At 49.9% G+C, this 27,996-nt stretch overlaps 2 protein-coding genes across 5 annotated transcripts; one reads left to right on the top strand and one right to left on the bottom strand.

The window, feature by feature from the left end:
* Positions 1–588: 588 nt before the first annotated feature.
* On the bottom strand, positions 589–27,710 carry Ppt2 (palmitoyl-protein thioesterase 2). 4 transcript variants are annotated; one of them, XM_045157142.1, is made up of 10 exons: positions 17,686–18,005; positions 16,826–17,325; positions 15,540–15,721; positions 14,957–15,110; positions 14,463–14,558; positions 14,267–14,374; positions 12,836–12,919; positions 12,652–12,736; positions 1,552–1,606; positions 589–1,394 (listed from the first exon to the last, which is right to left on the bottom strand). In XM_045157142.1, exons 3-10 carry the CDS (start codon positions 15,711–15,713, stop codon positions 1,251–1,253), a joined length of 900 nt encoding a protein of 299 aa, XP_045013077.1. In that variant the 5' UTR covers positions 15,714–15,721; positions 16,826–17,325; positions 17,686–18,005; the 3' UTR covers positions 589–1,250. The 4 variants fall into 4 exon arrangements, with proteins under 4 accessions (XP_045013077.1, XP_045013076.1, XP_045013075.1 ...); XM_045157141.1 differs by lacking the exons at positions 16,826–17,325; positions 17,686–18,005 and adding an exon at positions 27,644–27,710; XM_045157140.1 differs by lacking the exons at positions 16,826–17,325; positions 17,686–18,005 and adding an exon at positions 16,018–16,313.
* Positions 18,018–21,483, top strand: Prrt1 (proline rich transmembrane protein 1). The gene is made up of 4 exons (XM_004671937.2): positions 18,018–18,326; positions 19,259–19,797; positions 20,766–20,951; positions 21,182–21,483. The coding sequence occupies exons 1-4, from the start codon at positions 18,308–18,310 to the stop codon at positions 21,356–21,358; spliced, it is 921 nt and encodes a 306-aa protein (XP_004671994.1). The 5' UTR covers positions 18,018–18,307; the 3' UTR covers positions 21,359–21,483.
* Positions 27,711–27,996: the final 286 nt, after the last annotated feature.

Genomic DNA, 27,996 nt, shown 5'->3' with positions numbered 1-27,996 from the left:
AGGTCATGGCAGAAGAGGCAAGATCCGCTGAGGAAAGAAAGACAAGCAAGTCGTCACGAAAGGGCAGGGGGACAGCCCTAGGCACCAGGGGAAAGTGCTCTCATCTCTTGGTGACATTTGTTAGGGCTTGGGGGGCACCAAGTTGAGTCAGCCCCCATGCCCAGCAGACAGGGCTCTATTGTTTCAGTCAGAATTCCTCCTTTCAGGCAGAAGGAGGCTCATTGTACAGCCCCTCACCCAGCTCCAGCCTACAGAGTCAATATGGGGTATGATACATGCGCGCCCTGAGCTGACCCTCAGCCCCCTCGTCTAGCCTGGGGGTTGCAGGCCAATCCCACCCATGAGGCTGAGGCCCAAACCACGGAGCCTGCGCTCTCCCCGAATGCTGGGCTAGGACAGGAAGAGAATTGTCTTCAGCAGGAAAGAGCCCGCAGAGAACCAGGAACCCACACAGAATGGGCATTGAGAAGACGGAAGCACCAAGGGGGTCCCCACCCCAGACCAAGCATCCGGGCACCCTGGCCCTCCATCCCACCCCTCCTTGGGGAGCCCGGGGTCCCCTTCACCTGGAAGTAATCCAAGCTACACTGAGGAAATGGAACTTTATTTCATAAATACAGGGAACACCCATTCAAGGGCAGTTAAAAGAGGGGCTGGGGCCTCATAGAAACTAGGCTCCCAGGGTTACCCCAATACTGATCATAGGGACTGGGGGGTCCCCAAACCTGAGATGGGCCTCACGGGCCACAGATATTTCCCCAACGCTGACGCTTCAAAAACGGAACTGTCCCCATAGGGGAGCCTGGAACCCCACTCTCATGGGTGTCCCTCTTGGGGATAGGGAGAACTGAGGGACAGGGAAGTTGAGGAAGAGGGAAGAGAAGCTAAAAATGTCCTGAGTGGCCTGCAAGGAGATCCCTGTGATGGGCGGGAGCTGGATTCTCCTCCAGCACAGCCAGACATGGAGCAGCAGCAGCAGAGAAGCCAGTTACAAACCTGGTCCTCACCTCTTGACCTCAGCCTCGGAAGAAAGGGAGGGCATGGAGCCACCCCCAAAGGAGGATGTGAGGTAGGGGAGCCAGGACCTATCATTCACGGAGCCAAAGGGGTTCTGGGAGCCCTGGTTGGTGGGGGGGGGCAGTGTGGGAGCAATGAGGTGGTCACAGGCATGCCACAACCTGGCACCTGTTTTCCAAGGCCACCACTTGGTCTCTGGGCTGGGAACGTCCCTGTGACCCCTAAGAGCGTCCTCAGGAGAGCCAAGGTTCGATGCAAGTGTCATAGAGGGTGCGGTTTGAGTGCCAGTTGGTATGGGAGATCCCAGCCATTGGACACCTCACGATGGCCCCTCGGGCCAAGAGTGTCTTCAATCCGAAAGAGTCTCGCAGGTAAACCTTTGCGATGGGCAGTGGGGCATGGAAGAAAGACAGAGAGACAAAGTGAGTTGGTGTTTGATGTCCAAGCCCCTCACCCACAGGGCGGACCCTTCAGCTTGGAGCTCAATGGTAGAATGGGCTCCAGAATGAGGGGGAATAATTCCCAGGGGCTTACCAGCTGTTCCTCCATCTCCAGGACTGTCTCGTTGGCATCATAGAAACCAAAAAAGCTACAAAGAGAATGGGGGAGGGGGCTTACTGGGAGGGCCAGGGGAATCAAAGTGAGTTATGGCCAGGGCCTCAGGAACTCCCATGGTGGGATGTGCAGACTAGGCAGGTGACCATAACATGCCTCAGGAAGAGACACCAGGATAACAGACTGGACCTTGTCATAAGAAAACAGCCAGCAAGCCCAAGCTGAAAGGAAGTCTACCAAGCAGCTGGTCCAAGCAGGGGGCAGACATTTGTGATCCAGCCCTCAGGACACAGAAGAAAAAGGATCACGACTTTTAGGTCAGCCTGGTCTACACTATGAGACCTTGTCTCAAAAAAAAAAAAAAAAAAAAAAGCTAGGCTATGTGCTTCAAAATCAATGTCATGGACAAAGGCTGATGAACAACTCCTGACTAAAATAAAATTGGTTGGGGCTGGGGAGATGGCTCAGTGGTTAAAAGCACTTGCTTGCAAAGCCAGAGGGCCTGTATTTAATTTCCCAGCATGCACATAAAGCCAGATGCACACTGTGGCACATGTGTCTGGAGTTCATTTGCAATAGGAAGCCTTGGCACACCCATTCTTTATTCTCTCTGCTTGCAAATAAATAAATATATATTTGTTTGTTTTGTTTTTTCAAGGTAGGGTCTCACTGTAGTCCAGGCTGACCTGGAATTCACTATGTAGTCTCAGGGTGACCTCGAACTCACAGTGATCCTCCTACCTCTGTCTCCTGAGTGCTGGGATTAAAAGCATGTGCCACCATACCTGGCTTCAAATAAACATTTTTTTTTAATCTGTATTTTTTTAAAAAAAATGGTCATGGTGGCAAATACCTGTAAACCTATCACTTGAGAGGTGGAGGCAGGAGGATCAGAAGTTCAGGATCAGCCTTGACCACACAGCGAGTTCAAGGCCAGCCAGGGCTATGTGAGACCCTGTCTCAAAATAGAGAAATTAAAAAGACAGGAACAAGCCAGGTGTGGTGGTGCACGCCTTTAATCCCAGCACTCTGGAGGCAGAGGAAGGAGGATCGCCAAGAGTTCCAGGCCACCCTGAGACTACAAAATGAATTCCAGGTCAGCCTGGGCTATAGTGAGACCCTACCTTGAAAAAAAAAAAAAGAAGGAACTTACACGGAGGGAGAGGTTTGGGGTTTTCTTTTTCTTTTCTTTTCTTTTTATTTATTTGGAAAGAAGAAGACAGAGAGAGAATGGGCAAACCAGGGCCTCTAGCCATTGCTAATGAACTCCAGACATATGCTCCACCTTGTGCATCTGGATTATGTGGGTCATGGGGAATTGAACCTGGGTCCTTTGGCTTTGCAGGCAAACACCTTAACCACTAAACCATCTCTCTAACCCTCACTAGAGTGTGTGTGTGTGTTTTGTTTTTTTTTGAAAGAAAAAATGAGAATGGGCACTACAGGGCTTCCAGCCACTGCAAACAAACTCCAGCTGCATATGCCACCTTTTACATCTGGCTTATGTGGGTCCTGGGGAATCAAACCGAGGTCCTTGGGCTTTGCAGACAAGTGCCTTAAGCATGCTAAGCCATCTATCTCTCCAGCCCAAGGATTTTGTTGGGTTGGTTGTTTGTTTGTTTTGATTTTTCAAGGTAGGGTTTTATTCTAGTCCAAGCTGACCTGGAATTCACTGTGGAGTCTCTGGGTGGCCTTAAACTCACGGTGAACCTACCTCTGTCTCCTGAGTGCTAGGACTAAAGGTGTGTGCCATAACACCTAGCTAGGTTTTGTTGTTGTTGTTTTTGTTTGGTTTTTTTTTTGTTGTTGTTGTTGCTGCTTTGAGGTAGAAACTCCCTCTTGCCAGGCTGACCCAGAATTCACTATGTAGTCTCAGGGTGGCCTTCAACTCATAGCAGTCCTCCTACCGCTGACTCCTGAATGCTGAGATTAAAGGTGTGTGCCATCATGCCCAGCCTAGAATTATATTTTTTGTTATGTAACATATATGTATAGGGTTTTCCCTGGTGCTGGGGATCAAACCTAGGATACCATGCTAGATTCTCTACTGAGTTACACCCAGGCCCATCTCTTTCTTTTCTTTTCTTTCTTTCTTTTTTTTAGTTTTTCTGAGGTAGGGTTTCACTCTAGCCCAGGCTGACCTGGATCTCACTATGTAGACTCAGGCTGGCCTTGAATTCAGTGATCCTCCTACCTCTGCCTCCCAAATGTTGAAATTAAAGGCATGTGCCACCACACCCGACCCTTATTTTTATTTTTTTAACTTTATTTATTTGAGTGAGAAAGAAAGGTAGGTAGGTAGATAGATGATAAGTAGACAGAGTGAGACAGAGAGAGAATGGGTGCTCTAGGGCCTCAGACACTGCAAACTCCAGATGCATATGCCACCTTGTGCATCTGGCTTATGTAGGTCCTGGGGAACCTAGGTCTTTTGACTTTGAAGGCAAATACCTTAACCACTAAGCCATCTCTCCAGCCTTTTTTTTTTTTTCTTTCTTTCTTTTTTTTTTTTTTTTTTTTCTTTTTTGAGACAGGGTCTCTATATATAGCCATGGCTGGCCTCAAATTTAAGATCCTTCTACCTCTGTCCCCCAGGTGCTGGGATTACAGCATGCTCCACCCAGCTACAGTTTATCACCATACAAAAGCAGAAGCTGAACTGGAGAGATGGCTTAGTGGTTAAGGCACTTGTCTGCGAAACCTAAGGACCCAGGTTTGATTCTCCAGGTAAGTAAGCCAGATGCACATGGTGGTGCCTGTGTCTGGAGTTTGTTTGCAGTGGCTAGAGGCCCTGGTGTGCCCATTCTCTCTCTCTGTCTCACCCTCTGAAAGAAATAAATAAAATGTTTAAAAAAAAAACAAAAACAGCACCAGGCATAGTGGCGCACACCTTTAATCCCAGCACTTGGGAGGCAGAGGTAGGAGGATCACTGTGAGTTCGAGGGCATCGTAACACTACATACTGAATTCCAGGCCAGCTTGGGCCAGAGCAAGACCCTACCTCAAAAAACCATAAACAACAACAACAAACCCAGCAAAGGCTGAAGGGCACGACTCTGGCCTGCAAAGGTTCAGTTAGCTGTCGCTGCTCCCCTGCCACCTCTTGGCCATTCTTTCTGCCCCCTCCCCCAGCGTCTTCTCTCTCCCTGGCCACAGGGCACGGCAAGAACTCCTTGGTTTTCTTCCTCTGGACTATGGCACAACTCCTTCCCTTACTGCCTTCAGTCTGGCACAAATGACAGCTCTTCCAGGAAGATTTCTCTGACCACTATGTAGAATAGCTCCATGGGGCTGGCAAGGTGGCTCAGTGGTTTAAGGCACTTGCTTGCAAAGCCTACCAACCTGGATTCAATTCCCCAGTACCTACATAAAGCCAGATGCAGTAAATGGCACATGTATCTGGAGTTTGCAGTGACAAGAGGACCTGGAACACCAATTCTCCCTTCTCTTTAATATACATATACATATACATATATATTTCAAGGCAGTTAAAAAAATAAAATAGGGCGGGCTGGAGAGATGGCGTAGCGGTTAAGCGCTTACCTGTGAAGCCTAAGGGCCCCGGTTCGAGGCTCAATTCCCCAGGACCCACGTTAGCCAGATGCACAAGGGGGCGCACGCGTCTGGAGTTCGTTTGCAGTGGCTGGAAGCCCTGGCGCGCCCATTCTCTCTCTCATTCTCTATCTGCCTCTTTCTCTCTCTGTCACTCTCAAATAAATAAAAAAAATAAAAATCTAAAAAAAAAATAAAATAAAATAAAATAGGGCTAGAGAAATGGCTCAACAGTTAAAGCACTTGGTTGCAAAGCCTGATGGTTTGATTCTCCAGAGCCCACATAGAGCCAGATTCACAAAGTGATACGTGCATCTGGAGTTCCTCTGCAGTGGCAAGAGGCCCTGGCATGCCCATTCTCTCTCTCTCTCTCTCATATAAATAAATAATATTTTAGCCCAGTGTGGTGGTGTACACCTTTAATCCCAGCACTCAGGAGGCAGAGGTAGGATGATTGCTGTGAGCTCAAGGCCAGCCTAATACTACATGGTGAATTCTAGGTCAGAAAGGGTTAGACAAGACCCTACCTCAAAAAACTGAAAAACAGGGCTGGAGAAGTGGCTTAGTGGTTAAGGTATTTGCCTGCAGAGCCAAAGGACACGGTTCAATTCCCCAAGACCCACGTAAGCCAGATGCAGAAAATGGCACATGCATCTGGAGTTCGTTTGCAGCGGCTGGAGGCCCTGGCATGCCCATTCTCTCTTTCTCTCTCACACACACGTATCTGCCCCTCTCTCTCTCTCAAATAAATAAATAAACAAAAATTAAAAAAAACTGAAAAACAAGCCAGCCATGATGGTGCATGCCTTTAATCCCAGCACTCAGAAGGCAGAGGCCTGGCTACCCTGAGACTACATAGTGAATTCCAGGTCAGCCTGTGCTAAAGTGAGACCCTACCTTGAAATACCAAAACAACAACAACAAAAAAAGCTCCACTCCCTGATTCCTCCCCACCTTTTTGATTGCAACCTGACATATGTATACATAGTTCATTATCTTCTCCCCAACTACAACACGCAGGACTCCAGCACTCGGGAGGCAGAAGTAGGAGCACCATGAGTTCAAGGCCACTGTGAGACTACACAGTGAATTCCAGGTCAGCCTGGGCTAGAGTGAGACCCTGGTTTTGAGGTGTGCTCTAATTCTGTAAGATGTAACCATGGGGAAACTGAACAAGCACCTTTGCAACCACTTATGAATCAAGGATTATTGCAAAATAAAAATCTTTTTTTTTTTTTTTTTGAGGTAAATCCAACAGACTGGCTATTTTCGTTGTTGTTTTATGCAAGGATGTGAGTAAGCGAGCAAGATGGCATACCAGGGCCTCCAGTCACTACAATCAAATCTACACATGCACCATCTTGTGCCACATATGCGACCCTACACACTTGGGTCACTTTGTGTATCTGGCTTATGTGGAACCTGGAGAGTCGAACATGGGTCCTTAGGCTTCACAGGCAAGTGCCTTAATGGCTAAGCCATCTCTCTAACCTTAATAAAATTTTTTTTTTAATTTTATTTATTTATTTATTTGAGAGCGACAGACACAGAGAGAAAGACAGATAGAGGGAGAGAGAGAGAATGGGCGCGCCAGGGCTTCCAGCCTCTGCAAACGAACTCCAGACGCGTGCGCCCCGTTGTGCATCTGGCTAACGTGGGACCTGGGGAACCGAGCCTCGAACCGGGGTCCTTAGGCTTCACAGGCAAGCGCTTAACCGCTAAGCCATCTTTCCAGCCCCTTAATAAAATTTTTAAAAAAATTTTTAAAAAAGCTTTTGACTTCCAGTTAAGATGGCAGTGTAGGAACCACGCCAAAGCAGCCTAGGGAGAAAAAACCAAAAAAAAAAACCACCCTTTTACCAAAAAGTGAGGTATGTACGAAAGTACCAACAGCAGCAGAGAAATCGGAGAGACCCAGAGCATCCAGAGCCCACCCAGGCTGGCAGAAGCGGCTCCAGCAGCGGTGGCAGCAGGTCCACAGGACCACAGCTGCCAGGCTCAGCTTGAGCCGCAGGAGAAGCCAGGTGAGGGGATGTTCCACTCACACCATTCACCGCTCACACCGGAGCTCTTCGCAAACTCAAGAAATGCGATGAGAAAACAGCAGCGAGCAACAGAGGAGCAGATCATGAGGTAGAGGATCACGTGGACCAGCGGGAGAACTAGAGCCACCATCCACAGCCTCCCCTCCCCCACCGCCAGCCAAGAGCCAGCAAGAACCAGAGACCTGAGAAAGGGAGATCACAGCACCCAGCACCAGGACCAGAGCAGTGATCCAACAACCCAGCCAGTCAACTTGAATCCACAGTGCCCCAAAGAGGGACCCAAGCAGGAGCGTAGCATAACTGAGAACAAAATCATCCCAAAAGGTAAGTGGGATTACACCAGGGAAGGGTCTCACTTGGTCACAAGCTGACTTGGAGCCCTCAACAGACCAAAAATCTTAACCTCCTTGTTGACAGGATTAAGGGTGTAGGGCAACACACACCCTAAGGGACAGTGACTTTGTTAGAGGATCTGGTTGTCGCAATACCTACTCTTGCATAAATATTCTGTGCTGTTTTTCATCGAATGTGTACATTGTTTAGTTAAATTTTAGAATCTGTTTGTATTTCGTTTCATTCAGTCTACTTGAATATTCTCATAGCAGACAAACCTAATACCTAGGGTCACTTTTGTAGATACTCTGTGAGTCTTAAGAGCCACACCTAGCACCTTAAGCTCCTACCCTGAAGATTTATAACATCAGATTGATTGATACATCTAATAATACCCAACTAACTAGAAAATCTAAGCATTAACTTAATCCAACATGCAAAAATATATACATGATAACACAAGAAACACCAAAAATCAAGACAATATAAATCCACCAAAAAGTATTAATGCATCAGAAATAACCTCCAGTGAGAATGAGTTAGAGGAAATGCCTGAGAAAGATTTCAAAAGAATGACTGTAAATATGTTCAAAGAAGTCAAAGACTAAATCAAAGGAAAGAGGAAATCAAAGGAATCAAAGAAGACACAGGAAGCCAATTTAATGAAATAAAGAGGTCAATACAAGACATAAATAAGGAAATAGAACAAAGAAAAACCAATCAGAATTATTAGCAATGAAGAACACAGTTAATGAAATTAAAAAAACTCTGTAGAAAACCTAACCAGTAGAATGTATGAAGGAGAGGACAGAATATCTAAACTAGAAGACCAGATGGCAGATCTAATACAGTACAACAAAAAAAGACTAATAGGAAAGTATGAATGGGAATTTAAAGATATTTGGGACACAATGTAAAGATCAAACGTAAGAATTCAGGGTATAGTAGAAGGAGAAGAATTTCACACCAAAGGCATAATACGTGTTTTCAACAAAATTATAGAAGAAAACTTCCCCCAAACCAATGCAGATACAGGAATTCTTTAGGACACCAACCAGACAAAACCTGGAAAGAACCTCTCCTTGCCATATTATTCATTTTTTTTTAGATTTATTTCTTTCTTTTGGAAAATATAAGTTTTTCATAAAAGCATGCCATATATATCTCAACATGTTAGGAACTGAGTTGTACCCCCCCTCCACAGTTCATAAATTGAATCCCTAACCCTCACTATACAATTTTTGTTTTTTGTGTTTTTTTTTTTTTTTTTTTTTTTTGCTTTTTCGAGGTAGGGTCTCACTCTGGTCCAGGCTGACCTGGAATTCACTCTGTAGTCTCAGGGTGGCCTTGAACTCATGGCAATCCTCCTAAATCTGCCTCCTGAGTGCTGGAATTAAAGGCGTGTACCACCACATCCGGCTTATTTTGACCCTTCACAGTGATAACTAGAGTAAATGAGATTATCAAGGTGGGACATGAACTTTAATACTCGCATGAGAAGAGGGAGACATAGTGGAGCTCTCTTTTCCATGTATATGCATGTGCACGCACAAGGAAGAAAGGCCATGTGAGGACTTAGAAGGGAAACTTGTTTTTTGCAAAAACATAGTTTTTGTAAACTATGAAGAGTCCTCACCACAAATGTTAAATTGTTGGCACCATGGCCTTAGACTTTCAGCCTCCAAAACTATGAGAAAACAAAAAAAAATTTTTTTTTTTTTTTGGTTTTTCGAGGTAGGGTCTCACTCTGGCTCAGGCTGACCTGGAATTCACTATGTAGTCTCAGGGTGGCCTCGAACTCACGGCGATCCTCCTACCTCTGCCTCCCGAGTGCTGGGATTAATGGCGTGCGCCACCACGCCCAGCTTGAGAAAACAAATTTTTATTATTGAAGCCACTTATTGGTGATATTTTATAGTAGCAGACCCAGGTAGACTATATACCAAAGATGTAGAGTTATTATTTTTTCTTTTTTTCAAAATTTTATTAACAATTTCCATGATTATAAAAAATATCCGATATCAATACCCTCTCCCCGCCCTCCTCAACAAAATATTGGCAAACAGAATACAAGAATATATCAGAGGGCTGGAGAGATGGCTTAGTGGTTAAGCGCTTGCCTGTGAAGCCTAAGGACCCCAGTTCGAGGCTCGGTTCCCCAGGTCCCACATTAGCCAGATGCACAAGGGGGTGCACGCGTCTGGAGTTCGTTTGCAGTGGCTGGAAGCCCTGGCTCGCCCATTCTCTCTCTTTCCCTCTATGTGTCTTTCTCTCTATGTCTGTCGCTCTCAAATAAATAAATTAAAAATGAACCAAAAAAAAAAAAAGATTTAAAAAAAAAAAAAGAATATATCAGAAAGATCATTCACCCCAGCCAAGTAGGCTTTATCACAGAGATGCAGGGATGGTTCAACATACACAAATAGATAAATGTAATATATAAATGGACTGAAGGACAAAAATCAAAGATCATCTCATTAGATGCAGAGAAAGCATTTGACAAAATCCAACATCCCTTCATGATAAAAGTCCTATGGAGACTGGGAATAGAAGGAACATATTTCAACATAATAAAGGCTACTTATGACAAGCCTACAGCCAACATATTACTAAATGGGGAAAAACTGGAAGCTTTTCCACTAAAATTGGGAACAAGACAAGGGTGTCCACTATCCCCACTTTTATTTAATATAGTACTGGAAGACTTAGCCATAGCAATAAGGCAAGAGACACACATAAAAGGGATACAAATTGGAAAGGAAGCTATTAAGTTATTATTTGCAGATGATATGGTTCTATGCATAAAGGACTCTAAAGACTCCAGCAGCAAACTGTGAGAGCTGATCAACACCTACAGCCATGGAGCAGGATACACATAAACACACAGAAACCAGTAGCCTTCCTATATGCTAACAACAAACACATAGAGGGTGAAATCAGAGAATCACTCCCATTTATAATTGCATCAAAAAAAAAAGTAGCTTGGAAAAACCTACCCAAGGAAATGAATGATCTCTACAATGCGAACTTTTAAACACTCAAGTGAGAAATTGCAGAAGACACTAGGAAATGGAAAAAACATCCCTTGTTCTTGGATCAGAAGAATCAATATTGTGAAAATACCAATCTTGGGCTGGAGAGATGGCGTAGCAGTTAAGTGCTTAACCTGTGAAGCAGAAGGACCCCGGTTCGAGGCTCGATTCCCCAGGACCCATGTTAGCCAGATGCACAAGGGGCGCACGCGTCTGGAGTTCGTTTGCAGTGCCTGGAGGCCTCTGTGCGCCCATTCTCTCTCTCTCTCTCTCTCTCTCTCTATCTGCCTCTTTCTCTCTGTGTCTGTTGCTCTCAAATAAATAAATAAACAAAAATTTTTTAAAAATATTTTTTTAAAGCAAAGAGGCAACCTACAGAATGGGAAAAAATCTTCACCAGCTATATATATATCTGATAGAGGATTAATATCTAGGATATACAAAGAACTCAAAAAGTTAAATAATAAGGAATCAAACAAGCCAATCAAAATATGGGCTATGGAGCTAAATAGAGCATTCTCAAAGGAAGAAATACAAATGGCATATAAGCATCTAAAAAAATGTTCTACGTCATTAGCCATCAGGGAAATGCAGATTAAAACTACATTGAGATTCCATCTCACTCCTGTCAGATTGGCCACCATCAATGAAAACAAATGATCATAAATGTTGGTGGGGATGTGGAAAAAGAGGAACCCTTCTACACTGCTGGTGGGAATGCAATCTGGTCCAGCCATTGTGGAAATCGGTGTGGAGGTTCCTAAAACAGCTAAAGATTGATCTACCATATGACCCAGCTATAACACTCCTAGGCATATATCTGAAGGACTCATTTCCTTAGAAGTACGTGCTCAACCATGTTTATTGCTGCTCAATTTATAATAGCTGGGAAATGGAACCAGCCTAGATGTCCCTCAACTGATGAGTGGATAATGAAGATGTGGCACATTTATACAATGGAGTTCTACTCAGCGGTAAAGAAAATGAAGTTATGAAATTTGCAGAAAAATGGATGGACCTGGAAAGGATTATACTAAGTGAGGTAACCCAGGCCCAGAAAGCCAAGTGCCACATGTTCTCTCTCATATGTGGATCCTAGCTACAGATGATTGGGCTTCTGCATGAGAAGGAAAATACTTGGTAGCAGAGGCCAGTAAGTTAAAAAGGAGACATAAAGGGAAGAGAAAGGAAGGGAGGAGGGTACTTAATAGGTTGATATTGTATATATATAAGTACAATGATTGTGGTGGGGAGGTAATACGATGGAGAATGGAATTTCAAAGGGGAAAGTGTGGGGGAGGGAGGGAATTTCCATGGGATTTTTTTATAATAATGGAAAATGCTAATAAAAATTTGTAATAAAAAAATAAAAACAAGAAAGAGAAAAAAGAAAAGAAGGGATTCAATGGAGGGTGGGTTTGAGAGAAGGAGAATGGGGTGGAGGAGAGAATTATCATGACTTATTGGGTGGCAGAGGGAATGCTGAGTTTGAGGCTAGCCTGAGACTACAGAGTGAGTTCCAGGTCAGCCTGGCCTATAGTGAGACCTACCTCAAAAACCCCACCCCGCAAAAAATTATTTATGCCAGGCATGATAGTGCTTGCCTTTAGTCCCAGCACTCAGGAAGCAGAGGTAGGAATATCACCATGAGTTTGAGGCCAGTCTGACACTAAAAAGTGAATTGCAGGTCAGCCTGGGCTAGAGTGGGACTCTACCTCAAAAAAAAAAAAAAAGCCAGGCGTGAGGGTGCACACCATTAATCCCAGCACTTGGGAGGCAAAGGTAGGAGGATCACCGTAAGTTCGAGTCCACCCTGAGAATACATAGTGAATTCCAGGTCAGCCAGCCTGAGCTAGAGTGAAACCCTACAAAAAACCAAACTCACCCCCCCCAAATTTTTTTCTACAAAGTGGGACTGACAGATAAAAAGGAGAGCCTGCAGGACTGAGGGAGTGAACAGCTGCAGGAATTATGACTGCAGATCTCCCTCTTGGGGACAGTGACAAGGTGACGGGCAGGTGTGAGGGACACTAACTGTGCCTGAGAAAACCAAGCCAGTTCTAGGCAGGAGATAGGACTGGTGGGGACTTGGGCTGTCTACCCAGTCCCGTATTTACCTGGACTGCCAGGGTGTAATCACGCCGTCATCAGGACCCCCAATCAGCACCAGATGGCCCACCCGAAGAAAGTTCTTCCGCCATGCTGCGGCATGGGTGAAGAGAGACGGGGTCAGCCAAAGGGGAGGGGCCAGGTTAGAGAGGGAGCAGGCAATGGGGCCCAGGTCGGGGTTGGGGGTCTTACCCGTAGCGTTGGGGTGGTCTCTTTCCCCGTTGATCAAGGCCAGGAAGCTGCTGGCATTGAGGTACAAGTCGTCATGGTGGGGGTCTGCACACAAAGAGCAGTGAGACAGACAGTCAGGGGAGCAGAGCGGGAGGAGGACGAGAGGCCGCTCCAGCCAGGAGGCTACAGCAGTCATCAAGGAGACAGCAGGAGGACAGTGGCACTAACAACCACCAAACCCAAGGGAGAAAGCAGTTGCCAGGCTGGAGAGATGGCTCAGAGGTCAAAGGCAGCTTGCTTGCAAAGACTGATGGCCTGTGTTCAATTCCCCAGTGCCCATGTGAAAGGTGCAGGGGTCTGGAGTTCATTTGCAGGAGGCCCTGGCACACTCATACTTACCCTCTCCCAAATAATAATAAATAGTTAAAAAAGAAACTACTGCTATATAGCACCCAATAGGAGCCAGGTAATGTTAAAAGTATATTACAGCCTGGTGTGGTGGCACATGCCTTTAATCTCAGGCAGAGGTAGGATAGCCATGAATGAGTTCAAGACCAGCCTCCTGAAGCTACAGAATGAGTTCCAGGTGAGCCTGGGCTAAATTTTTTTTTTTTTTTTGGTTTATTTTTTGAGGTAGGGTCTCACTCTGGCCCAGGCTGACCTGGAATTCACTATGTAGTCTCAGGGTGGCCTCGAACTCACAGTGATCCTCCTACCTCTGCCTCCCAAGTGCTGGGATTAAAGGCGTGCGCCACCACGCCCGGCTTTAAATTTTTTTTTTTTTTTAAGTACATTATGTAGCCGGGTGTAGTGGCATACACCTTTAATGCCAGCACTTGGGAGGCAGAGGTATGAGAATTGCTGTGAGTTGTTCAAGGCCAGTCTAGGACTACATAGTGAATTCCAGGTCAGCCTAGGCTACAGCAAGACCTTACCTCAATAGACAAATAATAATAATAATAATAAAATTACTTTATAGGTGAGGAAAAGAATCTCAGAAAACCTAAAAGTAACTTGCCTAAACTTACTCAGCAAGGTCAGGTTTTAAACCCAAGTAGCCACCCCAGCATCCGGGTGTTACACACTACACTATGCTAAAGGTTGGCCAATGATGACTCGGGCCATCTCCAGTTTTTGTAAATAAAATTTTATTGGAACACAAACATTCATTTCTACATGGTCTATGACGCTTTTAAAATTTAGCAGCAGAGGGGAGGAGTTGTGAGAGAATGGCCTACAAAGCTTGTAATATTTACTACCTAGCCCTTCACAGAGAGGCTTCATGGAGCCTTCTGAACTGCGCCCACTGGAAGGGCCCGCACTCAGTGAGGCCCATGGCTGTGGTCCTCGGAACTTCCTGCCCGAAGAGGTGGGAGCAGCAGATCCGGCCCTCCACCCCCGCCCTCCACAGAGCCCGGGTCCTGGAAGCCCAGCTCAGCATCTTCCACTCACCATGCCAGTAGTTGCAGATGGAGAATTCCTGGCCCCATGGACTATAGCAGATCCGATAGAGGTTTGAACGCATGGAGGTGGGAAACAGCCACTTCAAATAGTCTGTGTCTGGCAAGAGAATGGCAGTGGCAAGTGGCCAAAAACTGCTATGCCCCAAGACTCGGGGCTTTCTACGGAGCCCACAGTGCCCACTCACCTCCATACTGCCCCATCTGTGGAGAGGAGAGGGAGATGAATGAATCCACGTTGTGCTCCTCCATGACGGAGAGCAGAGCCCGGCACACGAGGCCCCCTGTAGGCAGAACACCAACACTGGGAAGAGCCTTTAGGACAGCCAGCCAGGTCGACAGCCGGGCTCACAGCCCTCGTGACACTGCCTAGGAAGCCTGGAGGCTCAGAGGACGCAGACAAACCCACAGCTGATGTCATGTAAGCGACAGAGCCAGAATTAGCGTCTAGGCCTCTGACTAACTCTGAGATGCTTTTAACTGCTCCGTAAATCCCTACCTGTAGGAATCACAGGTAACGAGGGAAAATGGGGGTGGGGTGGGGACAGAACAGTGCCGCGAGCCTCCCTCCCAAGCAACACACAAGAAGAGGACCCAGGCGCAGAGGAAACGAGCAGAACCAGGACTCAGGCTGGATCTAGCTCAGGCAGGGCTTTGGAGTTCAGAGGGAGGCAATGCCTACCCTGAGAGTAGCATAAGAGGTGCACCCCTTGTGGGGCCTTCTCCATGATGGGTTTCACAGCCTCTTGGAAGCCTTGCACCTGTTCCCATAGGGGCCGCAAGCTCTCTCTGCCATCGAAGAGATCCAGCACTGTCACCACGGTCCCGGGGTGTGTCTGTGGGAAGGGAGCAATGCAAACACTGCGGTTGGATATGGAGCTCACCGTGGGTTCAGGGGTCCACATGCCTGCAGTGCTAAAACCCAGAGCTCACGGGGGGGGGGGGGCGGCGTGGTGGCGCACGCCTTTAATCCCAGCACTCGGGAGGCAGAGGTAGGAGGATCGCCATGAGTTTGAGGCCACCCTGAGACTCCATTGTGAATTCCAGGTCAGCCTGGGCCAGAGTGAGACCCTACCTCGAAAAACAAGCAAACAAACAACAACAAAAACACAAATTTAAAAAAGAAAAACACCCAGAACTACATATCCCAACTCTTCCCCATGCTCATAACAGCTCCGCCTAAGGAACTGGGCTAAGAAGTGACTTTCAGCTGCCCAGGCTTCCTCCCCAGCCCCTCCGACCCCACCCCTCGGCCCCTGACAGACCTCATTGATGTATTCCAGCAGGTGGCGGAAGCTGTATGAACTGTCAAAGAGCCCGTGCACCACGATGACCGGCTTGTAGGAAGCCCCGTGGGCTGCAGGGGTAGCGATCAGCAGCAGGAAGGGCAGGAGCAAGACCCACGCGCAGGGGACCCTCGGCACCCTCAGCACCTGCATGCTCCCACCTGAGAAGGGGGCAGTGAGGAGGACAACACAAACCCTCAGGCTCCGGCCCTTGCGACCAGGCCTGCTTGTCACAAGTGCAGCCCAACTTTTCACTTGCTCCAGCAGCGCAGTCTTCCCTACAAACACACCCCCTACCCTCTCCAACGCTCCGACCGCGCTCCTCCCTAAGTCCCGCCTCCAACTTGGCGCACAAGGGACTTTGGTCCCCTAGGCCTTTCTTAAGTGTCACCCCGGCTGAGCACAAACCCGAGGTTCTGCAGAGCCGGGGCGGGGGCAGCAGCCCCTGAGCTCCCACCTGGCCCGGGTGCGGAGGCCTGGCTTGGCCCGCGGTGCCCAGACTTCTCCCCAGCCCGGAGGCCCCGGCGTGGGGGGGGAGGAGGCGAAGGAGTGAGCCGGCAGCGCAGGGGAATGACGGACGGGAGCGGGCCGGAGGGGACGGATTGCTGGGGTCGCGCGAAGCCGTCACGTCCGGGGCTTTCCCTGGTAACCGTGCCAGCGTCCCCAGCAACGCGCGCGGCGCACCGGAGGGGCGATGGAACATTCCATTGTGCCCCAGGAGCTGGGGAGGAGCGGGCGGAGCGATACATTCGGCCGGACGGGGAGAGGCAGCCGCGAAAATTATATATATATATATATATATATATATATATATATGTATATATATATATGTACACACAAGCTCCTGGGAAACTTCAGGAAGCCTTCTCTGGACTCCGTCGCGTGCAGCCACCCGAGGGTCCCACTTCCTCTCCGCCTGGATTTCGCCGCACTTTCCAACCCAGGCGGTTCGGCGTTCCCAGCAGGACAAGAAAGCCTGGGTTCCCGGGGGCCGAGGGGGGAGGGGGACGGGGAAGGCAGGCTCTGCAAGTGGCCGGGTGAGCGACCGCCGGGGCGCCCCTCTGCCCGCCGCGGCCTGGCCTCCCGCCCCGTGCGCGGTTTACACCTCTCCACGGTGAAGTGCGTGTCATACCCGTGTCTCCGGAGACGCCGAGAGCCCTCCAGGCCCCTCGAGTGAAGTGCTGCTTTGGCCCAGTTTCTCTGGCCCTACCCACACCTGACCCACCGTACTGGAGCCCGAGGCCCGCGGGGCTGTGCTGACTCACCTGCGGGGTTTGCACCTGCCTTTCTACCTGAGCGGCCCTGGCTATCCCGTCCCCACGCTCCGCGACCGCAGCCAAACTTCGAGTTCCAGGCGCTTGTCCGAGTGCCCCGGGCAGGCCTCTACCTACCCGGGCTTTCACTTAGCAATTCAAGAAAAAGAATTTCCGGGCATGCCTGAGCCTCAGTCCCTCGGTTCACCGGGTCTTTACTCGGTCTAAACTGGCCTCTCCCAGTAAAACCAGAAGCGTGTAATGAGGATGTTGTGGTTGGAATGGATTTAGGGATCACGAGAATGCTTGAAAAACTAGAAGCACCGGTACCAGGCCGTGATGGAGGTGGAAAATGTCTCAAGCCTAGGACTGGCTCAAGCGAAGGCCTGCAGACGGCTTTCTTTCAGGACGCCACCCGGAGGGACTCGGCCCCCTACAGCGACAGCCTCCGGCGAGGGTTGGGAACTACTGAAGCAGAGGGGGAGGGGGTAACCGATTCCCTGGCAGTATTTCTGCAAAAGAAAAAAAAAGCCCAACTGGTGTAATCTCTGTAGATTGCCTATCCTCACCCCACCTTCCCACCCACGCCCTTCCGAGATGTGGAAGGCAAATAAAAGAACAGCCATAGTCGCTGGGCCTCGGTTTGACTCCGGGGGTGGAGGTGGGGGGGGGGGCTGAGAGAATGGATCTGAATACTGACCCGCCAACAAATCGGCCGCCCAGCTAGCAGGCATTTCCCTACTCACCTGCCACAAGTGAGCAGTTAAGCCAGGCTGCGTAACCCCACAAGCACACTCCCTTCCCTCGCCCACCTTCAAATGAGACCCCAGCGTCCAGCCTGACTGTCAGGCTCGTGGGCCCAGGCTACGTACCCTGAGGGGCTCTTCAGACCCTCCAAGCTGTCCGTTTTGCAGCATTCTCGCCCACCTGGTTGTCTCTCCTAAAGGGGAGAAACCTAGAGCCACAGGTTTGGGAGATCCCTGTACCTTGCAGGAACTCTGAGAACTGAGCAAAGAGAAAGACCTGGGTGGGCGAACCTTGTCTGGAGGGAAGTGGGGTTACTGAATCCATTGAGCACCTGCTGGCTCCCTCCCACAACATAATCGCTACAGCGAGTCACAGAGGGGAGACTCTAGAGAGTTCTCTCTCCCTCCTTCCTTCTCTTAGTCCCACCCGCCTAGCCTGGTCTTGCCTCCCTGTTTCCATGACAACTCCAAGGGAGCCTAAACTGGGGGCTTGAATGCCAGGGTGAGAGGAGGAGAGAGGTGGTCCAAAAGCAAAGAGAGACGGACTAGTGGGGGGGGCATCTGAAGCTCCCCCCCTCCTTCGTCTCGGCCCCTTTAAGCTCCCCCCCTCTCTCCACCCCCCCCCCCACTGTCTTCATCTCCATCTCTGTGCCGCTGCCGGCTGCGCCATCCCGGACCCAGACTTCCAAGCCAGCTAGGGGCCCCTAACCTCGGGTTTCAGGGACCCTGTCCCATCAAGACTGCAGGCATGTCTTCGGAAAAGTCAGGTAAAAACAATAACAAACCTCCCCCTCCCTCCACCATTTCTGGACTCCTTCCCCACCCCTCCACTGGCCCTAACCTTCTTCCTTAACCCTCCTTGGGTAAGCAGGTAGTTCGGTTCCAGTCCCCTACTCTCTCTGGCTGTCACTGCCCTCGTTCCCTCCTCGTTCTACATCCCACCCTTATCTTCCTCCCCACCCCCACTGGCCTCTACCCCTTGCCAACCACATGGTGGGGAGGTGGTCGGCTGAGAAGGCAAGAGAGAGGCACCACCAGGTACCCCAGGGACATCCCTGGGGGGGTGACAGATGGACAGTTACTGGCTCATTCGCATGGAGACGCCCAGCAGGGAAACATGGAGCCATGATCAGATGGGGGTTGTCAAGGAAGTAAGATCCAGAAGGCTCTTGTTGGTTTTTTGTTTGTTTGTTTGTTTTGAGACAGGGTCTGGCTAGGTCCCAACCTCCTGCCTCTGCTTCCTAAGGGCTGGGGTTACAGGCATAATTATGGGCTGTGGAAGAAGCCATGGCACCCTGCCCCACTGAAGGGGAAACAGTGGAGTGGCCATCCCACATGGGTGGGCGCAAACACGGCTGAGCTGAACGCACATCAACTGTGCCGCATGTCCACATGTACACCCCGAAGAGTGGCTCAGACAGGGCCCCAAGGCAGCCTTGGTGAGATAGGGTGTTGGGTCTCAGAGTTGGGCGGCCGACTGCAGAAAAAGAAGGAAGAGCGCCGGGGAGGGTTGTGGCCTCAAAACTAGAGTGAAAGGAGGGGGACAGGTGGCCTAGATACATCCCCTCTCCTGCCCCCAAAATGAGAGTTGGCTTCTCAACCTCGGTTTACTTCTCCATCCCTGTCTGGTCTCTGATCTTTTGCTGCCTGTCTCTCTCCTCTCTCCCCTTACCTCTCCTCGATTGTCATGGGGCCCCAGGCCTTGCAGACTCAGTTCCTCATACTTCCCCGCCTCCCTACAATGCCCCCCAGCCCCCCGCCGAGCCCCCGGTCCCGCCCCCACAGGCAGCCCCCTCCTTGCACCATCACCATCACCACCACTACCACCAGTCTGGCACCGCCACCCTCCCACGCTTAGGGGCGGGCGGCCTGGCCTCTGCCGGGGCCGCAGCTCAGCGTGGCCCCTCATCCTCCGCTACACTACCACGACCTCCCCATCACGCCCCGCCGGGCCCCGCTGCTGGGGGGCCCCCACCCGGCTGCGCTACCTTGCCCCGCATGCCACCCGACCCTTACCTGCAGGAGACCCGCTTCGAGGGCCCGCTGCCCCCACCGCCGCCCGCAGCCGCCGCCCCACCCCCACCGGCGCCTGCCCCGGCGGCTCAGGCCCCAGGCTTCGTGGTACCCACGCACGCGGGGACCGTGGGCACTCTGCCGCTGGGAGGCTACGTGGCACCAGGATACCCCTTGCAGTTGCAGCCCTGCACTGCTTACGTGCCGGTCTACCCGGTGGGCACGGTGAGTGCAAGGACCTCGGAGGAGGGGGGCACGGTGGAACCGCATTTGACAGGAAGACGCCCTGGAGGCTGGGGTCTAGGAGTAACTGGGCCAGGGGACCAGGCAGTGTGCTCTAGTGGAAAAAAGAGCGGAGAGGAGCCGGGCGTGGTGGTGCACGCCTTTAATCCCAGCACTTGGGAGGCAGAGGTAGGAGGACTGCAGTGAGTTCAAGGCCACCCTGAGACGCCATAGTGAATTCCAGGTCAGCCTGGGCTACAGTGAGACCCTACCTCAAAAAACAAAAACATATGAAGAGTGGAGAAGAGAAATACCAAGACAAAGTTGTGGGGTGGAGTAGGTGTCAGAGGTCAGCCCATGTGAGGAGGGTCCTGAGGTGTGAAAGGAGACTGCCTGGAGGGAGAGGAAGGAACCCCTCGTAAGCAAGGGGTAGGAGGGAGCCAAACCCTGGGCCCGGGTCAGTATTGGCTGCCAGGGAGGTGTCTAAAGGGAAGTAGCAAGGGAGGACAATGGTGGGGCTGTACCCTGTGGGAAAATGTGGGCGCATTTAAGAATGTAGAAGCTGGTGACCTCCAGGTCAGCCTAGGCTCCGGTGAGACCCTACCCCAAAAATAAAAAAAAATTAAAAAAAAAAACATTCTAAAGAATGTGGGAGTTAGGCCGGGGAGATGGCTCTGTGGTTAAAGGCGCTTGCTTGCAAAGTCTGATATCTCAGGTTCTATTCCCCAGTACCCAAATAAGCCAGATGTACGAAGTAGCCGGACGCCCTGGCGTGCCCATTCGTATTCTCTCTCTCAAATAAATATTTAAGGCCTAGGACTAATTTAAATGTGTCTGGGTAGAATGGTGGGTTATCGGTTCCTCTGACAAGCAAATAATCACGCTTTTAAAACCTTGCTGTCATGGAGTAGACCACCTGTAGATCCCAGAGTGTCAGGATAACATCCCTCCCCTCCACCTTCCTTTCACAGCCTTATGCAGGCGGGACCCCCGGGGGGCCGGGAGTGCCCTCCACTCTTCCCCCGCCGCCCCAGGGCCCAGGCCTGGCCCTGCTGGAGCCGAGGCGCCCGCCGCACGACTACATGCCCATCGCAGTGCTGACTACCATCTGCTGCTTTTGGCCTACGGGCATCATCGCCATCTTCAAGGCAGTGCAGGTGTGAGGTGCAAGAGTTCAGGCTGGGCAAGGTTTCCCCACGCCCGGGAGTTCTAGGCATGTTTAGGGGGAGGCTGAGACAAGCGACCCCCCCCCTTACACACACACTCCATTTTGTTATTTATGGGATGAGATTTGTTTGGGTGGTTTCTGGCCCTGGAATAAGAAAACAGGTCCCCATGCTCTGACCCCACCCCCCAATCCTCCTCCCCGCCACCCTCTCTCGGGCAGGTGCGCACGGCCTTGGCCCGCGGAGACATGGTGTCCGCCGAGATCGCTTCACGCGAGGCCCGGAACTTCTCCTTCATCTCCCTGGCCGTGGGCATCGCGGCCATGGTGCTCTGTACCATCCTCACCGTCGTCATCATCATCGCTGCGCAACACCACGAGAATTACTGGGATCCCTAAAATCGCCCCGGGCCCGGGCCCTCTCTGCGCCCCTGGACCTCGCGGGCGCGTCCTGCGGTCCTGATGCTGACCCCGTGGGCGCTTCGCACGCCCGCCTCTGGCGCCGCTGGACTCGCAGGCATCCTAAGCTCCGCCCCGCGGAACCTCTCGCCCGACGAGCTCACTCCTCCGAATGCGGTTCCTCGGGGATCCCCTCCAAAACCTTCATCCCCAGGGACACCGCTTCCGGGGTCCAAGCCAAAAGCCAGGCCCTCACTGGCTCGGATCCCCTTCCCCCGTCACTGCGCAGCGCCCCCGGGGGACCCTCGGCCCTGAAGCCCCGCCCCTCAAGACCACGCCCACATCCCTTCCCTCACCAGCCCCGCCTCCAGGTCGGCAGGCTCCGCCTTCTGTTGGGTTTGTGGCTGAGCCCCCTGGCATCCAGACCCACAGACTCTTCCCCTGTCTCCCCGAGTATCCACACCCTCCCGGCCCCCACGCTCGCTCGGGTTTTTGCCAGTATTGTTTCGTCTTTCTCCACCCGGGTCTCTGCCTACTTTCTTGCAAACTACAGACCTCCCATTTTGTTATTTATGGTATGAGAGCTGGGAGGTTTCTGTCGCCCTGGAATAAGAAAACGGGTCCCGTGCTCTGTAAATACCCCTTTCCACCTGTCCCAACCCCTAGGCAAAAGGGAATCCGCGGATAGAAGACCTCCCCAGTCCTAAGAGGGAGCCCGCTCACCTTGGAAGTCCCAGCCTAGTTCTGATCTGCATACGTGTGTGTGTGTGTGTGTGTGTGTGTGTGTGTGTGTGTGTGTGTACTTCTGAAAGAGGACATTAAAGAGAACTAGGGCAGGGCTGGAGAGATGGCTTAGTGGTTAAGTCGTTTGCCTGTGAAGCCTAATAACTCATGTTCAAATCTCCAAGTCCCACCAGCCAGACGCAGTGACACAAGCGTGCAATGTCACACATACGCACGAGGGGCGCACGTGTCTGGCGTTTGTTTGCAGCAACTGAAGGCCCTGGTGTGCCCTTTCTCTTTCTCTCAAATTAAAAAGGGGGGTGGGCAGGAGAGATGATTTAGCGGTTAAGGCACTTGCCTATGAAGTCTAAGGACCCAGGTCAATTCTCCAGGTCCCATGTAAGCCAGGTGCACAAGGTGGCACAAGTGTCTGGAGTTCATTTGCAGTGGCTGGAGGCCCTAGTGTGCCCATATTCTCTCTCCCCCCCCTTCTCTCTCTCTCTCTTCTTCTCCTTCTCTCTGTCTGTAATAAATAAATAAATAATAATTTTTAAAAAGGGCTGGGTTAAGGCATTTGCCTGCAAAGCCAAAGGACCTAGGTTCAATTCCCCAAGACCCACGTAAGCCAGATGCACAAGGTGGCACATGCATCTGGAGTTTGTTTACAGTGGCTAGAGACCTATTCTCTGTGTGTGTGTGTCTGCCTCTTTCCCTCTCTCTCAAATAAAAAATAAAATTAAAAAAAAAACAAACTGAAACCTAGTGCTTTTTTTTTTTTTTTTTTTTTTTGGTTTTTCGAGGTAGGGTCTCACTCTGGTCCAGGCTGACCTGGAATTAACTCTGTAGTCTCAGGGTGGCCTTGAACTCACAGCGATCCTCCTACCTCTGCCTCCCGAGTGCTGGGATTAAAGGTGTGTGCCACCACGCCTGGCACCTAGCGCATTTATTACCCACAATTGCAAAGACTGCAGCCCCTAGACCTCCAAGGGAGTGGGACAGCGCTTACAAAGGAAAAATGCAAGGAGACAGATGCCCAGACCAGTAGAGAAAGACAAAATATAGGCATGGTGGTGCATGCCTTTAATCCCAACACTCGGGAGGCAGAGGTAATTGCCATGAGTTCGAAGCCATTCTGAGACTACATAGTGACTTCCAGGTCAGCCTGGGCCAGAGTGAGACCCTACCTCAAAAAAAAAAAAAAAGAGGGGTGTGTGTGGAGAGATGAATTACTGGTTAAGGTGCTTGCCTGTGAAGTCAAAGGACCTAGGTTCGATCCCCAGGACCCACATAAACCAGATGCACAAGGTGGCACATACGTCTGGAGTTCGTGTGCAGGGCTGAAGGCCTGGTGCGTGCCTTCTCGTTGCTTCGCTCTCTTTCTCTCAAATAAATAAATAAACCTGGGGGGGGGGTATGGAAAAACAGGGCTGCAGAGTGCTTGCCTGTGAAGCCTAAGGGCTCCAGTTCGAGGCTTGATTCCCCAGGACCCAAGGTAGCCAGATGCACAAGAGGGCTCACACATCTGGAGTTCATTTGCAGTGGCTGGAGGCCCTGGTGCACCAATTCTCTCTCTGTCTCTCTCTGCCTTTTTCTCCCTCTGTCTGTCACTCTCAAATAAATAAATAAAAGTAAACAAAATTTTAAAAAAAGAAAGAAGGAAGGAAGGAGGGAGGCAGGAAGAAAAGAAAGAAAAGGACTTGGTCCTCCATTAGAAACCCAGACACCTAACATGTATCAGGTAGCCTGGCTGCCCTTGAACTGGTTGTTTAGGGGGATGACCTCTGAGCCTCCTGCCTCTGCCTCCTGAGAGTACAGGCACGCACCACACCCGGTTCACGCAGGGCTGGGCTCTGTGTATTACACACTGGGCAGACACTCCACCAACTAGGCTGTACCTCTTGCCCACTATTTCTTTTTTATTATTATTAGTTTAAACATTTTTATTTATTTGCAAGCAGAGAGAGAAGAGAGAATGGGCACGCCAGGGCCTTCAGCCTCTGCAAACAAATTCCAGTTTCATGTGCCTCTTTGTGCAATTGACTTCATTTTTTCTTTTTTGCAACTGGATTTACATGGGTATTGGGAAATTGAACTCGGGTTGTTAGACCATGCAGGCAACCACTGAGCCATTTCTCCAGCTGAATTATTTTTTGACTCCTTAAAATTATCCCCTACATGGCTGAAACCACTCAAATGGCCAGAGATGACCTCAGTGGCATTTTCATAGTACTCCGCTTCTGAACTCTCTGTTGCCTATTTTGTCTGTGTCTGCCTGTGTGCCCCTCCCTTATTTACTATTCATTTTCTTGTTTTTTTTGTTTGTTTGTTTGTTTGGTTTTCCGAGGTAAGGTCTCACTCTAGTCCAGACTGACCTGGAATTCACTCTGTATTTTAGGGTGGCCTCGAACTCACAGCAATCCTCCTACCACTGCCTCCCCAGTGCTGGGATTAAAGGTGCGTGCCACCACGCCCGGCTTTTTTCTTTTTTTCTTTTTTGAGGTAGAGTCTCGCTGTAGCTCAGGTTGGTCTGGAATTCACTATTTAATCTTGGGCTGGCCTTGAACTCATAGCAATCCTCCTACTTCTGCCTCCTAAATGCTGGGATTAAAGGCATGAGCCACCATGGCTGGCTTCTTTTATTTTATTTTATTTTTATTTATTTATTTGAGAGAGAGAAAGATACAGGCAGAGAGAGAGAAAAAGAAAGAGAGGGAGAGAGAATGGATGCTCCTGGGCCTCCAGCCACTGTAAACAAACTCCAGATGCATGCACCACCTTGTGCATCTGGCTTACGTGGGCCCTAGGGACTCAAAACGTGGTCTTTTGGCTTTGCAAGTATGCACCTTAACTGCTAAGCCATCTCTCCAGCCCTTATTTTTTTTTTTAACTTTTTTGTTGTTGTTGTTGTTGTTTTGTTTTTTTGAGGTAGAGTCTCACTCTAGCCCAGGCTGACCTGGAATTCACTATGTAGTCTCAGGGTAGCCTTGAACTCATGGCAATCCTCCTACCTCTGCCCCCAACTCTCTGTGATGCACCACCATGCCTGGCTTCACAACAATGTTTTGAGCCTGCAACTTTCCCCAGGCCTTTCCAGAACCATTACCACAACTAGAATTATTGCAACAGCTTCCCTAGCAGGTCTCCAGACCTCCTAACTCTCCCTACACCAAGCCTCACTTACACTGCTGCCAGATACTCTCCACAGACCCAGTTCTTACACTCAAAAACTCTTCAGGCCAGGCCTTTAATCCCAGCACTCGGGAGGCTGAGGTAGGAGGATCACTGTAAGTTCAAGGGCAGCTTGAGACTGCAGAGTAAATTCCAGGTTAGCCTGGGCTAGAGTGAGACCCTACCTCAGGTGGGAAAAGATCTGGGGGAGGGGCTTTTAAGATTGCTCATTTCTAAAACTTCCACCTGTCTCAATTCAATTCTCACCATGAAAAGCTCACTTTTTCTCCATCCTTTGTGTTGGGTTACAACAGTGGGTTTCTAAACAACCTAGACATTCCTTGGAGCAATGGCTCTCATCACTGGCTACTTCTCACTAGGTCCTTGGGGAACATTTAAAATCCCAAGACCCAGGTTGCATCTCTAAGCCAATTAAATTGGGGACTAGAGAGATTGCTCAGTGGTTAAGGAGCTTGTCTGCAAAAGCCTGAAGACCCAGGTTCAATTCCCCAGTACCCCCATAAATCCAGATGCACTTGGTGCATGCATTTGCATTTGGAGTTTGTTCAAGCGGTACACCCATTCTCTATCTCTCGCAGTCTCTGCTCTCTGCTTGCAAATAAAGAAATAAAAATATTTTAAACCAATTAAATTAGAACCTCTGGGGTGGAACTCTGGCATCAAAGTTTTGTTGCATCCCTAGTTGGTTCCAAAGAGTGGCCACGGCAGGGAATCACAGGCTTTGCGTCACCTCGGGGACAACCCAAGACGGGAGAGGCCAAAAGGTGGTGTCCATCAGGACAACTTTCTTTAGCAAAAACATCCGGGTCTGCAGCCCACCCGCTTGCACCCCTGCCCCTTCCCACCTGTCCTCTCCTATACACACCTCCCCTGGGAGCTACTTGGAGACCAAGCCACACCTAGCTTCTCTGTGGTTTTGGTTTTTCGAGGTAGGGTCTCACTCTAGCCCAGGCTGACCTGGAATTCACTATGTAGTCCCAGGTGTCCTCTAACTCAAAGCATCTGCCTCCCAAGAGCTGAGATTACATATTTTATTTATTTGTTTATCTGAGAGAGAGGAAGAGGCAGGTAGAGAGAGAAAAAGTGGGTGCCCCAGGGCCTCCAGCCACTGCAAAAGAACTCCAGATGCGTGTGTCAACTTGTATTAAAGGCTTATGCCAGCCACACTGCTTTGTGGGGTTTTTTGCTTTTCAGGGCTTTTTTTTTTCTTTTCAAGTTTTTTTTATTAACAACTTCCATGAGTATAAAAAATATCCTATGGTAATGTCCTCCCTCCCCCCCCTTTCCCCTTTGAAACTCCATTCTCCATCATATCCCCTCCCCCTCTCAATCAGTCTCTCTTTTATTTTGATGTCATCATCTTTTCTTCCCATTATGATGGTCTTGTGTAGGCAGTGTCAGGCACTGTGAGGTCATGGATATCCAGGCCTTTTTGTGTCTGGGGGGAGGTGATTTTTGTTTTCTGTTTTTTAGGTTTTTCAAGGTAGGGTTTCACTCTAGCACAGGCTGACCTGGAATTCACTATGTAGTCTCACGGTGGCCTTGAACTCATGGTGATCCTCCTACCTCTGCCTCCTGAGTGCTGGGATTAAAGGCATACACCACCATGCCCAGCTTTTTGTTTGTTTTTGACATAGGGTCTCGCTCTGGCCCAGGCTGACCTGGGATTCACTATGGAGTCTCAGGGTGGCCTTGAACTCGTGATGGTCCTCGTAGGTCTGCCTTCTCTGCTTTTTTTTTTTTTTAATATTTTTATTTATTTGAAAAATAGAGACAGGGAGAATTTATGGGTTATAGGTGATCCAGGGCCACCTGCCACTGCAAATGAACTCCAGATATATGTGCCACCATACCCAGTTTTATGTAGTGTTGGGGATTCAGCTCAAGACCCTAATCCCAGCACTCGGGACACAGAGGTAGGAGGATCACCGAGAGTCCAAGGCCACCCTGAGACTGCATAGTGAATTCCAGGTCAACCTGAGCTAGAGCCCCAACCTCGAAAAACCAAAAAAGAAACAAGAAAAAGAAGCCGAGCGTGGTGACACACGCCTTTAGTACCAGCACTCGCGAGGCAGAGGTAGGAGGATCACTGCGAGCTTGAGGCTGGCCTGAGACTGCTTAGTGAATTCCAGGTCAGCCAGGGCTAGAAGGAAACCCTACCTTAAAAAAAATTTAAAGAAAAGAAAAGAAGCCGGCGTGGTGGCGCACACCTTTAATCCCAGCACTTGGGAGGCAGAGGTAGGAGGATCACCATGAGTTCAAGGCCACCCTGAGACTACAGAGTGAATTCCAGGTCAGCTTGGACCAGAGTAAGACCCTGCCTTGAAAAACCAAAATAAATAAATAAATAATAAAAAGAAAAGAGAAGCTTACCTTCCTCCTTCAACCATTTGGCTTCTGAAGTTGACTGTTGTGAGCGCCTCATAACCCTCACACTAGCTCTTGGCCCCTCTGCTTTCCACACAGTCCCACTCTGCCTACGCTGCACCCAGCACCCTGGCACGTCTATGGGAAATGCACAGTCATAGTGAAGGGCCCACTTCCTAGGAGCCCTAGGTGTGGCCTGCCACCCCAAATTTCGCTAGCTGATTGAACTTCCCTGCTCTGTGACCACAATTTCAAAAGATGACAACATTCCTCCCAGGTCATAGAGAAAACAAAACCGTTGAGAGACCTTCCTTGTGGTTTCCTGGCCCACCAGCCTGCTGGGGACGAAGGCTGGCCAC

Source organism: Jaculus jaculus, chromosome 8 (assembly GCF_020740685.1).
Source record: "Jaculus jaculus isolate mJacJac1 chromosome 8, mJacJac1.mat.Y.cur, whole genome shotgun sequence".
Classification (NCBI taxonomy): Eukaryota; Metazoa; Chordata; class Mammalia; order Rodentia; family Dipodidae; genus Jaculus; species Jaculus jaculus.
The sequence above is the reverse complement of the archived record's forward strand: the minus strand, read 5'-3'. Positions and strand labels throughout refer to the sequence as shown.

Bases quoted from the DNA above. Each gene is read 5' to 3' on its own strand.
- Ppt2 (XM_045157139.1), bottom strand. From the start codon at position 16,263: ATGTTCCATCGCCCCTCCGGTGCGCCGCGCGCGTTGCTGGGGACGCTG. The intron at 15,111-15,539 runs GTCTGTCAGGGG...CCCTTCCCACAG, and splicing joins TGCTGGAATACATCAATGAG to ACACACCCCGGGACCGTGGT. The intron at 14,559-14,956 runs GTAGGCATTGCC...TTCTGCCTACAG, and splicing joins CCTCTTATGCTACTCTCAGG to GGGGCCTCGTGTGCCGGGCT.
- Prrt1 (XM_004671937.2), top strand. The intron at 19,798-20,765 runs GTGAGTGCAAGG...TTCCTTTCACAG, and splicing joins CGGTCTACCCGGTGGGCACG to CCTTATGCAGGCGGGACCCC. The intron at 20,952-21,181 runs GTGTGAGGTGCA...TCTCTCGGGCAG, and splicing joins CCATCTTCAAGGCAGTGCAG to GTGCGCACGGCCTTGGCCCG.